The 13444-nt window shown below is 35.4% G+C and overlaps 1 protein-coding gene across 2 annotated transcripts in view; it reads right to left on the minus strand.

Annotated features, from left to right (window-relative positions):
- The window catches only part of TMTC2 (transmembrane O-mannosyltransferase targeting cadherins 2), a 193696-nt gene that overhangs the window by 20809 nt on the left and 159443 nt on the right, over positions 1 to 13444 (minus strand). For both annotated transcript variants that reach the window (XM_054207348.1, XM_054207339.1), the window contains exon 4: positions 6737 to 6851. In XM_054207348.1, coding sequence (XP_054063323.1) covers positions 6737 to 6851 — 115 coding nt within the window. The remainder of the gene's footprint in view (positions 1 to 6736; positions 6852 to 13444) is intronic.

A 13444-nucleotide genomic window follows, 5' to 3' on the forward strand; every position in this document is an offset into this window, starting at 1 on the left:
ATTTTACAGTAGAGTGTGAATCATTTATGAAATGGAGGATATGTGCTGACTGCCTGAAAGAGTAGCAGACTTCACCCAGTGACTTAGGAAGTGTCTCAGAATCCTGTTTGTCTAATAGGAAGAAAAATAAAAAGAAGAAAAAAATGAGAAGCAAGTTCTCACTATCTAGAAATGATGCACATCATGTCTATAGATAGAATTGCTCATTCAAATACGTGCAGGAAAATATTTCCCCCAAATGAGTTCTTTGCAACCATCCTGAATTCTTTAAGCTGCCAACTTTTACCTATCTTGCTTGACCAACAACTTGAAAAATCCTCCTGTCTTCCTTCTCTGCCTTAGTTTTGACCTAAAGTCACTCAATACTTATGGCACAAAACTGTTCTCGGGGTCTGGAAAGCAGTCACAAAATATAAACAGGAAGTAGAAAGTCTACCGTTTTTCTCAAGTTACATATTAATTTCTTCCTGTTGTAGTCCTATAAAAGCCAGCTGGTCTCCTTACAAAGCAAACTCCTCAGTGACTAAAGCTGGTGTAAATTGACCAAATACAAGAAACCATAACTGTCATCAAGGTAAACATGTATGTTAGTGAAATATTTGTAAAATTTTCAAGCCAGGTAAAATACCGAAATAATTTTATCAATTCTGTTTACTGGCTGATAACAGCCAATACAGGGCTTGATCGCTATTATTTTGCCATGACTGCAGTTCATCCATGCCTCAAGCTACATTCATCCCATTGATTTCAGGTGGGATCATCTACAAAGAAATATATTTACCTCAGTGCTATGCTGGCAAAGAAAGAAACGGAAGAAAATCCTCATTTATTCCTCACACAGATGTGTCTCCAGCCACGCAGGAATAGAGGATGTGCTTTGCCTAAGGCAACTCTTTCACTGTCATTTGCAAAACTAGTGGGTAGAACGACAGGTCTGCATGCTACAGCAGCCCGGTACATGAAACCATTAAGTTTGGTCTTTAATTAAGTCTTTTTTGTTTTGTTTTGTTTTAATGTAAGTAAGCCATTTAGTTACTCAACCAAATAAGTGCTAACCTTTCGTAAGAGCCTATAACTAGGTTTCATTAACAAGAAAGCCAATCATTAAGGAAAAGGACAAACAGGGAACATGTTTAATGTTTTCCAATAACATCCTGTTAGCAAATATGTAAATGGAACATAAATCCTACTTTTTCAATCAATAAGAACCCAAACATACCCAGTAGGTACTAACACAAAATGACCATTCCATTTGCGGAACTCACTAAGCACAGCCGTCCATAACCCCATTAGTAAAAGAAAAAAAAAAAAAAAAATCAAAAGAAAACAATCAGCCCCAAAACAACCTCTAGTCTTTCAGATACCACAGTCAAAACTCTGTCATGTTCTCCCAGTTCTAGGGAAGAGCTTTCCAAATGCAAGCAAATTGGTCGGCAAGGATAGTCCTGTCCTTTTCTCTGTTACTGGGGCAGTTCAGTTGGGATTACTACCATTTCAGCACTGCATCAACTCTCACAACCCTCATTGATTTGACGAGAGGGAGGGCTGCCATAGGGATGAAGAGTAGCATTGGCTTCTGCCTTTCTCCCTCCTCTGGACACTGGGCAGTGGTAAGCTGTGCCAGCAGTCCTCAAACAAGACACCTATTCCCCTTCACATGCCCCAGCAGGCAACCTGGGTTGAGAGCTTCAGAGAACCTCTGACATGAAGAGGTTCTTTTTATGAAACTGAATGTCTCCCATTCAGTCCCTGAGTCCAAAAATTGTTTTCCTTAATTTATAAAATGGACAAAGTTTATGTAAGGACTATCAACCATCAAAATTTCAAATACTGAGGCATGTACTTGAATCGCTAGGTCACTAAATGTATTTCAGCTCCCAATATTACTAACAAAAATATCTACAATATTACTAAAGAAGTATCACACAGGCTTTATGAAGAGTCCTGGAGCACTGCAGGACACCACCGATCACCAAAGTGACCTTTGGGTGCTACCTCAAGAGCCAGTCTCACACTACAGCAAGATTTTATCACGACAACTTTGGTTACAGTAAGGCACAAATTTCAGCCACTGTCTGACAGAGGAAGAACTAGCTGGCAGAGCAGAGATTAATTCCAAACAAGCTTGTAACAAGTTTACATTCACAGCTGAGAAAAAAATAATCAAGTACTTAAACAGACAGCAGACGACACATCCTCTTTGCTTTTTAACTCAACATCCTGCACTATAAAAACTTGTGGGCTATCAAGGAAGAGGAACCATAACCTTGACTCATTTCCTACTACGTGAAGTGGTGCAGCACCTTTGTCTGGGGTAGGTTCAAATACAGTTCAACATGGGTTAGTAGGTTATCCCGCTTTTAGTGCTTTTCATCTCTGATGATAGCTCAGCAAAGGAGATTTTTATGTCAGCACCCTTAAAAGGCAGAAGGGAACACAATTTCAGATGTTATACAGGCTAACAACAACAGACAAGGAAGAACTTTACTCATATTGATTTTTACGCAGTTCAACTTTGCATACAAAACACTTCTGCAATCCCAGACTTTACAGAATTAAAATTTGAGATACCATTGAAGACTTTATCTAAGAGAAATCTAAACAAATCCACATTTATTGACATAATACCCTAAGTTTGCCAAGGTAAAGTTTACGGAAATGCATACTTTCAACTTATTCAAAGAAATTAAATTATTTGAATTATAAACTATACACACAGCCCTATATCACTAAAGGCAAAATGAGACATTTTAGGAGAGAAGCAAGGGGATGGCTGTTTTATAGACAATTATCCTTTATAGGGCATTGTATACTCAAATACAACATTTAAAGTAATTAGTACCATTTTAGAGGAATATTCAATATTTATGCGAGATTGTGAGCATCCTTAAAATCGGCTGAGAAACTCAAGGTAATATAGATTACTGATACAGATGACAAAAGAATACTCTAAGCAGAGGCAGGCCTAAATACAAGTGAAATAATGTATGCAAAACTGTCTTTTGATTGATAAGCAATTCTACTTTAGGCATTAATTAGAAGCAATTTGAAACAATACAAAAAAACTCATGAGCTTCAGGTAACAATCATAAGACAACAAAGACTGAAAAGCTAAAAAAATAAAAATTGTTTTTAATCTACTGAACATTGTTTAGTTTGGAAGAAGAAACTACTGGTTTTCTACAGCTCTGTGCTTGGTACTTCACAGTATTAAAATACATGGATTTCTCTGCTTAAAAAAAAAGGCATGGAAAGAGATCTCCGTTTATGCTGATTTACTACCCTATGAAATCTAGCTGAAATCAGCAGCGTTACACAGCTTTGAGAAGTCGGCTTTGAGATTTATTTGTAAAAATTACCTGCAGTGCAGTCTCAAGACATCAGAGAAGTTATTGATAGGAGGCCATTTTATATGTATTTTTCAAGTACAAACTACCTTATTAGTGTCGTATTATAACACATTCTCCAACTACAGTATAAAACAACTGAAATCCTTTCTGCACTGAAATTGCTATGAAGATCCCAAATGCTTTCAGAGTCACCAAGAATTTACGCTCTGGGTTTTCCATAAGAGTTTCAGAAAACAAGCTTCCAAACAAGAATTCAAGTCCTTAGACTGAGCTCAAGTTTCCTAAATTCCAGGCCACAGATCCTATCATCAAGACAGGCTGGGTTACTAGTTATCCTGAGGTATAAGCTATGCATAAGGTTCACTTATACGTACTTGTACCTGAGAAAACGTCAACAGAACAAACACTTTTTAACCCATATCTAAAGTAGTGATGAACCACTAACCCAATATTAATGTTAGCAAGAGCTTTTTTTTTTTATAAATAAAAATAATAATATAAAATTTTCTGCTAGTCTCCAAAAGTTTAGGAATATATTTAAGGTTCCAGAATTGACATGTTTGAACACTACGGGAAATGACATGTTCAGAACCAGACAAAGCTCCAAATGGAGATTATGTAATTATGTAATCTAAATTAATCCAGTTTAAGTTGTCCTACATGGCAAAACCAGCTGTAACTCAGAGCTATAAGGTATAACATCAGAAAATAAAAATACACCACAGAAATCAGCCATTCACCTAATCTGTTAAAATCTCTAGATTTTAATGCATTAATAGCTGGCTGCAAACCTCACATTTTCATTTCTTGAAAAAGAAGGAAGAGATCATCAAATGCTTCTGTTTATGTAGTTTCTCTCTTTGATTGCTACCCATTAAAAATTGTGAGTTAATCCTCACTAATTTGTTCCCCGATCTGATAGCACTTTGATTTGTTATTGCTGTGTGTGAACATTGGGCTGCATGTGCCAATTAATTTTTGTCAAATACTGAGGCATAAGTGTTAAGAAAAAATAAAGAGCATGTGAGACTACAATATACTTAGGACATATTATGGCCAAAACACAGTAATTAGAAATTACTGTAAGGGTCCCTTTTTTCCTAAAGTTCTATTAAATGACTGTTTCAGTTCCAAAGGCACATACTAAAAAACAGAAACGGCAAATCTAACTGACCTCTCATAAGCACATAAAAGCCACATTTTTCCATTACAGTAGATTTTGTAAAAGCCTCCCACAGAACTGCATGCCAAGGATGGGCTGAGCTTGCAAGGGAGCTCTTCAAAGTTTATGCTTAAAATAATCGATTTGTATGCGGTCTCATAATATCGAAGCCCACTCCATTCACCACTTAGTTTTCATGCTGGATATGGAAGTATCAAACATAGGGAAAGACTACAAAAAAAAGTAATGCAAGATTTTTCAATTTCTGTTGAATAACTAATAGCTTTGTGAAGCTTAAAAAGAAAAGAAAGGGTGCGATTGCATTCAAGATAATAGTAGAAAGGTTATTAAGAACTAGAGATCCTCTTTTGCATATGCATACATATACACAAACATTTCCCTCTGAATATACTTCCTTTGCTTTCACAGGTATATGTAAGGTAACTTCATGCCCTATATATCCCAACCAGCATTTCAATTAAATTCCTTTCACACAAATTCAGTAGAATTCCAAGCAATTTCCTATTCAACAGAAATGAAGGTTTGTAGTCATATACTTTGTGTATCAATGGAAAGCTGGAAGATTATCAGCTTGTTCTGAGAACAGCAAAACTAATGAAATCTGATTTCTTTTATGCCCGTCTTTGTTGCTCAACCCCCTTTCCTCTTCTTACCCCGGTATTAACTTCAGTTTCCCTCTATGACACAGTGAGTGAGTAGGAGACAAAAGTACGGTATAGGCATACAAAAAATTGTAATAGTTATAATTTTTATCCCCAAAATTAATGGCATATGAGAAATTTAGGACTATCAATCTTATCACTTTTTTCCCTACAATTTTCTGCCAGGTTCAGAAATTATCTTTTAAATGTGAGCAGGAGGATTTGCTTTGTAGAAATACACTTTTCACAGTCTCCATTGCCTAACAGAGACAAAAAAATTATGTGCATACATATATGTTTGCAATTGTATGATTATTAAAAATATATAGAGAGAGAGATATGAATTTGATTTTGCAAAATAAATTCTATCAATACATTATTTTGAGTTTCCAGTACGTTTACCTGTAAGGTAAATTAATGAAATGGTCAACTTATTCCCCATTAATCAAGGAAAAAAGAAGAAAAAGTATATTATGATAAACTTAATTTTCAGATATTATAAACAACCATTTTAAACTAGACTTCCAGGCAGAACATTATTTGTTTATTTATTTATTTAAAGAGGATTACTATTGGCATTTAGTTTTTGCGCATGTTGTTTCTCTCACATACATACTTTTCTACTGCACGCGAGACTTTATTTTCATGCTACTACTGAATGAACGGCAGCCACCTGGATTTTGTTCTCCACACACATCATGAAACAACAGCATATGGCTGTTGAAGGTATCGAGCCTGATGGCAGCAGAGCCCTCCGAGGGGGGCTCGGGCTGGGTGGGTGATGGCAGGAGGGGAAGGAAGGGCGAGGGCCGGCACGAGGAGCAGTGCTGAGCAGGGAGCAGGTGAGGAGCCCAGCCAGGACACACGAGAATCAGCCTCCTCCCCACTGGGGCACGTGGCACGATCACACCTCAGTGAGAAGCTTAGCACGACGCTAGCTTCCATGTTCACGATTTGGTGTGTTAATGAGTTGGGAAATCTCTTCCCCCACTGCATAATTATTTTGATGCTCAGGATATTTATTCTCTTACCCACCTACAACAGGATTCTAGTAATTAAATTTCTGTGAACCTACGCTGCTCTTAAGTCAGTCACAGGAGAAAAGTAATTTGCTATTTTAACATTTTAGACCTCTGGAGCTAACTGAGGGGTATTGGCTTATGTTAGGAAGTGCTTACACCCACTCTCCCCACCAAGTGTTATTCAGATTTAAAAAAAAGAAGTCTAAATAACACCTTTATATTTTAGCAGAGTCAGAAACAGATGGAGTGCTACTGTTGCCAGCTCATCTATCTATACTTTGTTCAGTGGAGGGGGTGGGTTTGCTTCTTTTAAAGCAAACAGATTTGTAAGTTCACCTTCTCCATACTCAACACATGAATATACAATAATGTTGACAAGAAAAGGTTCTGCCCGCCCCATAGTTTAAGGAGCATGATTAATGAAACTACTATTACAGAGCACCAGCTAAGATCATCTCCATTTCCAGCAAGTAAATCAATAGCTCCATTCACAACAGGTCTCACAGATGATCCAACTCCAGGAAAGCCATGCATACTTACAAATTATAAAGCATATCAGCCATGTTGCTGCGGTAGTACAAGGCATTTCTATAGGCGCTTTCAGCTTCAGAAATCTTGCTCTGGCTCTTGAGAACATTTCCAAGGTTACCCCATGCTGTCAAGAGGAGAAAACAGTATTCAGAAAGAGCTACAATCCAATTACACATGACAGAGTATCCAAGTATCAGGAAGTTCCTCAGGGAGACAAACCCCACAAAGAAACTATTTTTATGAAAGGGGAGGGGAGGTTGGTTGGGTTTTTCCTCCAGGTCTCTGGATCTCCGCATCTTACTGTGAGACTCACATTTCATAGTGGTGATTTGCATACATTCTGCATACATATAGCTTTTGGGTGGGAAAAGGATCTTTAAGAACAAAATATGTCTCTATGCTTTAGAAACTACTCTAGTAAAGGGAAAGGACCGTTTTATTTTATATTGCCTCTAAATAAAAATCCCCAGAGTAAAATGTGGAACTAGAGCATCTTCATAGTTTTAGCTTTTTTTTAAGCCTACCTACTCTAAACAGAAGAATTTTTCCTAGAGTAGACTCAGCTCTCACTGAAGTTTGAAAACTGACAAATGACACAGAAATTGAAAGAATGGTTAGGTAAGTAAGCAGGATTAAAAGTATGCCATATGGATATAAACATACTACGCAAATCACTAAACCACATTTTTTCTACTTGGAAAACATGTGGTTCCTTTCCGTACAATTTATTATGTTATACAATGTGCTTTTATATCCCATCTATAAAGGACTTGAGGTAAAAATATATTTAAGGCTCCACATGTGTTCCCTTTGCAGTTTTGTTGAGTGACTCAAAAACTGCACTTACAAAAGAAACTGGAACTAATGTTTTATAGAAAACATAGCCCATGTTATTCACAATTTAGGAAGCTAATTTAACTGGCATTATAATTATAGTCTATGTGTATCCATGAAAAAAACACATTATGCTTATAAATACATCAAAGTTGTTTCATAAAACAGTTCTACTTTCGCAAGTATTTTTTTTACGAGCAAGAATAATGGAAAGATGATGCACGTCCTTTCCACCAAACACACAATGTATGGCAAGCTATTCTTCCCTCCAGATGCACTAATCATAAACATTAGCTCAAGTAGCAGTTAAACTCTGCTTCTTCAGTTACTCAAGCCCTTTTCTTTACAAGAATGTGTATCAATCCTGAGTAATGCAAACTTTCAATGTAGTTTTAACATAACACCACTAAATAGGTTGATAACTATTTCAGATACGTGTTTTTTTCCTTAGAAAGTGCTTTGTTTTCAAGCTGTTGTGTTTTGCTGCAGAAGCATCCTGCCACGGGGATGGAAACAGGAGCAAACACAGCATTTCCCTCTGAGCAGAATAAAGTAATCATTGCTGGGAAAAAACCTGATGTAAACCTTTTAGGATTCACAAAAATAATGTTATCCAACTGTGCACAACATATTTTGTAAAGACAAAGAAATAGATACAATATTTTCATGGGAAAAGAAGCTATCACTTCTGAGTCACTTCATTTTAGCCTAGTATTTTATAAGATGAGAAATAATTCAAAAGTTATTTATCACTTAACTGATAAAAGTCACAAAAATGTTCCATCATTCTCTTGTTTAATAAAATGAGCTGCTAAAAATATTCTCAGATTCACTTGATTTTTACACTCTTTGCTAGGATATATGCAGAGTTTTGAATTTATTTCCCCATTACTGCTGCTATTCTTTTTTACAGGTAGAAAACATTTTGGAAGCAGCAATTAAGATGACTAGCCAGCTTGTAAGCATTAACACTTATAAGGAAAACGGTTATTATTTTTTTAAAAACCTCGTTTGTGAAAACACACTCTCATGTTGCTTCTGCAGTGCATGATATCCAATTTCCCACAGTTGTACATTCCAATCTGTAGCTACTTTTGTTTTCACTCCAATCTTCCATAACAGAGCATTACATCAAATGATCATTTGGACTATTGACAACAATTTCCTGCTATATAGTTACTTGCTCCTAACCACTTTGAAGGTCAGTAAAGGAAAGGATGTATAGAAGAATTATTTAGTTCATCTTCTCATCTGTTAGACTGGAAAAACCCTATTAACATTGTTTAATGTAATAGTTTCTCCTCTAGACTTCATTTCATGCTGTATGGTTTATTATTTATCTGAGTTAATATAATTTTTAAGGCAATACTCTATTTTACACTCTGCAGAATAATCTGTGTCATGTTTTTAATATCAATCAATATTTAATCTGCGCTATTTCATTTGAAATGTATTCCATTTAGACTTCTGTCTAAACTTGTAAAGCTCTGAATGATTAATTTAACTTAATGTGGTATACTAGAAGAAGTGATAGTAGCAGAAAATAACAAACGTAAAACACGACAATCTCACAATTTATTATTAAAAGAAACATGAAAAACAAGGTCTTTTTACTTCCCCAAACTATAAAAGCTTCGTATAAATCTTCACATCTATTTAAATACAGAATTAGGTATACGAATAACCTAGTTCTGGCTCAAGATGAAGTTACACGGAACATTTGCTAGAATAAATGCTTATTTGTAGAGATGTTACTCATAGCCTAAGAAGTTACGAACAGCTATTACCTGCAGCAACCACATCCTCTTGGTTGTTGGTATATCAGGGACAGAAAAAGAGGACGTTCTACATGGAAAAGAGGCTACGTCAGCTACTCGAGGAACTTCACTCCTTTTTTTTGTCTTAAGTAGTGCAACTAACCTTAGGAAAAACAAATAGTTTCAACTATTACCTACAACTCTGCCATCCAATTTCTCAATCCATATGTCAAGACAAATTTCTCCTGCAAAACTGTAACAATATTTGTTCCACTATGCGTGCATTCAGAAATAGAAATGAAATTACACATGAATGAAGCCACATCCCTATTAAAAACGTACCCCATGACTCCAACTAAATTTCAACACTCAACTATTTTCCATCTGCACACGGTGTAAAATTAAAAATTAATATTCTCAAAAGAAAAAGAAACTAGGTCAGTAATTCTAGAATTTGAAATGGATTTTTCTCCACTTGTTTTATATTTTTTTTTCATATAAAATCTGTAATACCTGAAATTGCGAAAGGGAATATTTAATATTCAGGAGATGCTAAAGTATATATATACACCACAATTTAACCTTTAATTACAAATTCAATTTTTCCCCTGTCGGAGACCCTATTCAGCACAAGCAAAAAAGCAAGCTGTGAATGAAGCAGCTTTGTAATATTTACTTTTTGCCTCCTGCTTAATTCCCTGTGCACCAACAACGAGACCAAAACAGTCCCAGGTCTTTTAGAAATAGCACTCCATCATAGCATGGGAACAAAGGTAACATTCACATATCTCACACAGCTACAAAACAATCAATCCATTCAAACTTTACTTCGTTGCCTACCTTTTGTCCATAGATCATACTCAATATAAATGGGCATATTAAAAATTAAATCCATTTTATCATCTTCTATCCTAAACCAATTATAAACTGAAAAATCTCCTAATGCTTGAGAATTCTGATGCTAGTTACATTTTGTTGCAGGAAAATGGAACATTTTCAAGGGGTTTTGTTGCTGCTGTTGTTTTTAAATAAATAGCAGGAAAAATTACGTAGCACTAAGTAGGAAAATAAGCAATTGTTCAAGTGTTACACATTTGGCCACATCAAACTAGATTTCCATTAAACTTTAAAGATGACATTTATGCCACCTTGCAGTGAGAGTAGGTCAAGTTCTCAGGCATTTAATTGCTTTCAAAATGAAAATGAATATGACAAATTTCAGCTTCAAATTGAACATGATGAATTTCTCAACTATCTCATTGAAACTGAGGATTAAGATTTAACAAGCCTGAAAAACACCAGGTTGGCATATTAAAGCACTTTCATTCAGAGGAGAGCAAGACAAACAACAGTGGAGCAGGAACAACCTTGTCCAATCTAATCTGCCTGGATTTAAGAAGCACATCCTACTAAAGAGAACAGCTGGAATTTCAGCTTGCAATTGAGTTATGAAACCAAATGAGAAATGGAAATGAATGCGTGCAAATATCTTCATTTAAATAAATCTTTCCCTTTCTACTGAATCAGTAGAAATCTACTACTATTTAGTGAAATGGAAATAAAAAGCAACAACGTAAAGTTTGATCCCATAGTTTGCTTTAGAAAAAAGGTTTAAAAAATAATCACAAATCATTAACAAAGACAACACAAAGTATAAGAGAAGCATTCCCCTTCCTACCTGTCACCCCTATATAATCCATGAAAAATGAGCTAATAATAAAATCTATTGGGAAACTCACAACGTACTAAATAAAATGTAGGACTCAAAGTTAAAAAAACTGATACATGACATTCACAACTCACATCAACAAGTTACTGAAGTTTTGTAATACTCTTCTCACCTTAAACTATCTGACTTATTCACAAAATAAAAGTTAAAACAAATTGGTGAACGTATCAAAAAATGTGAACTAAATTACTACTTGAGTGAAGCAAACTCCTTGAAAAAAGACTGATGTATTTAGGGAACAGCCAAGTCATTTGTAATCAACTTGTCAGAAGTTCCAAACTAGCAACTTTAATTCACAGAAAAGTGCACATCAAGTCAAGAAAACTGCTATGGAGTTCTACAGATATTTGTGCATTATTTACTACTCTTTAGCTTGTAAAATTAATAACAGCCGTTACAGATTGCATTCCCTCTCTTTACAATCCTTCTGCATTTCTCCTGACTCATCTATGAAAAAGAACTGAATACATAACAATCATCATCTCTGTTTTTTCATAAGTAGAGTTTAGGGATGAAAAGATGCTGGTCCAGTAAAAAAAGCCTTCAATTTTTAGGTTGTTTTTTTTTTTTGCAATGACATCTGTTTTTTGGAAGTTCTGCAAGAGGTCTGTTATTCTCTATTATCCCAATTGCATTTATCTCCCAAGTAACAGCCATGAAAAAGACGCTCCTAGGCAACATTTATGATAAGGGACACTAACACAAGAATCTCAATACAGTGGGAGTTCAGAAACTGAATCCTTGATTGTAAAAAAAATCACTAGCACAGCAGAAAATCCGAATCTGATATTTGAACAAATAACCCATTTCAGAGCTGTAACAATTTCTTTAGCAATGTAAATATTTGCATTACCCCATTACAGGGGGGATGACAGGATAAATAATTTAAAAAACCCAAAACCTCTCTACTTCAAAGTAAAAAAAAAAAAAAGTTTATGAATGCCTTTAATATTCAACTTCAGTAGAGAAACAGCATTTGTCTTTTTTGTTAATTATAAGTAGTACTGATCTCTGTCTTCTCTTTTGGAAAGAAAGCCTACCTGCCACATATGGCAAAGGACAAGAGAGAGGAGGCAAGTATGACCAAGAACATAACAACCAACCCACTTTAACTTATGTAAAACCCATTAAAGAGCAAAGATGTGCAGTTTTTAAAAATTTTCCACAATTCCAAACTACATAAAAGGATGATAAGAGAAAGTATTTTTGAGTCTAACTCCTTAAGGTCATTTTGTTTGTTGAATAAAATAGGCTTGTATCTGACAGGCTAGGCTTTTGAAGAATATTTTTTATTTCCTCTCCCTCTAAATAAAAGAATGGGAGGAGGGTGATATTGTACCCCTGCTAAAAAAAGGAGTGGAAAGAGAACTATAGTGATTATCAACAAAGTTATCAACACTTCAGAGGCGCTTTTAGTTTTAATTTGTGAAAGTAATGTTGATTGGTATCAAAGCCCTCATCAGGTTGATAAACAGGGCAGCTCCTCCATATTCCCCTACTATTTTACACCTAAACCATCAGTACTCTGAAATTAATAAAAAAGTTATTTCTGCTCCCCTATTTGATTTGCACACATTAGATATCAAGACTCAAAGACAATTAAGCATATGGGCCCAATAGATGCTGTAAAGGCCCAAAGAAGCATCCTTCTCAAAACCTGTGGAAATTCCTAGCCGTTATCATTGGTAAGACATTTATTTGCATGATAACTGAAGGGTGAGAATTCTCATTTTACTTTTCTTAACCACTTTCATCGATTTCCAATATCTTCCAAAAGGATTTTACATTTGCTTCTCTTCTCTTCCCTTTACAGTCTTACAAGTCAATTAAAAGTAAGATATGTAATGTAATATGTAATGGAGTCAAATCTCAAAGAACTAAAATAACTTTATGGAAAACCAGGAAATCTTACTACTTTCCAGTTGATGCTTCTGATAAAGTGACAAAAATAGCATGGGGAAGATGCCTTTGGCCTTGACCACAATGCCTGTATTAAAGGGCTTCAGTTTATATGTTGCTGTCACCATAAAAGGCTTGATGAACACTAATTAACTTCTAAAAGTTTGGAGCGTAAAATAAAACCAAACCCCAAAAGAAATAACCTCTTCTCTTTTGTTATTAATTTTTTTTTTACAGCTATCACTAGGAAAGTCATGAATCACACGCATTCACACTGCCACCTCACCCTGTGGCAGTATCACCACAATGAAGGCACAGGCAAGTGCAGCAGCACGTTGTGAATCTCACAGCTCTACGGTAAAGGGGAGCAAACACAATATTGAATATTCTTGGAACTTTCACTAAATCTCTTTTTCTATTCACTCTTAGCACCTACACTGAATATTTCTAGATCAGATATTTTATGAATCAAATTGTTTTACCAGCCACCTGAAGCTC

Source organism: Rissa tridactyla, chromosome 1, assembly GCF_028500815.1.
Source record: "Rissa tridactyla isolate bRisTri1 chromosome 1, bRisTri1.patW.cur.20221130, whole genome shotgun sequence".
Lineage (NCBI taxonomy): Eukaryota > Metazoa > Chordata > Aves > Charadriiformes > Laridae > Rissa > Rissa tridactyla.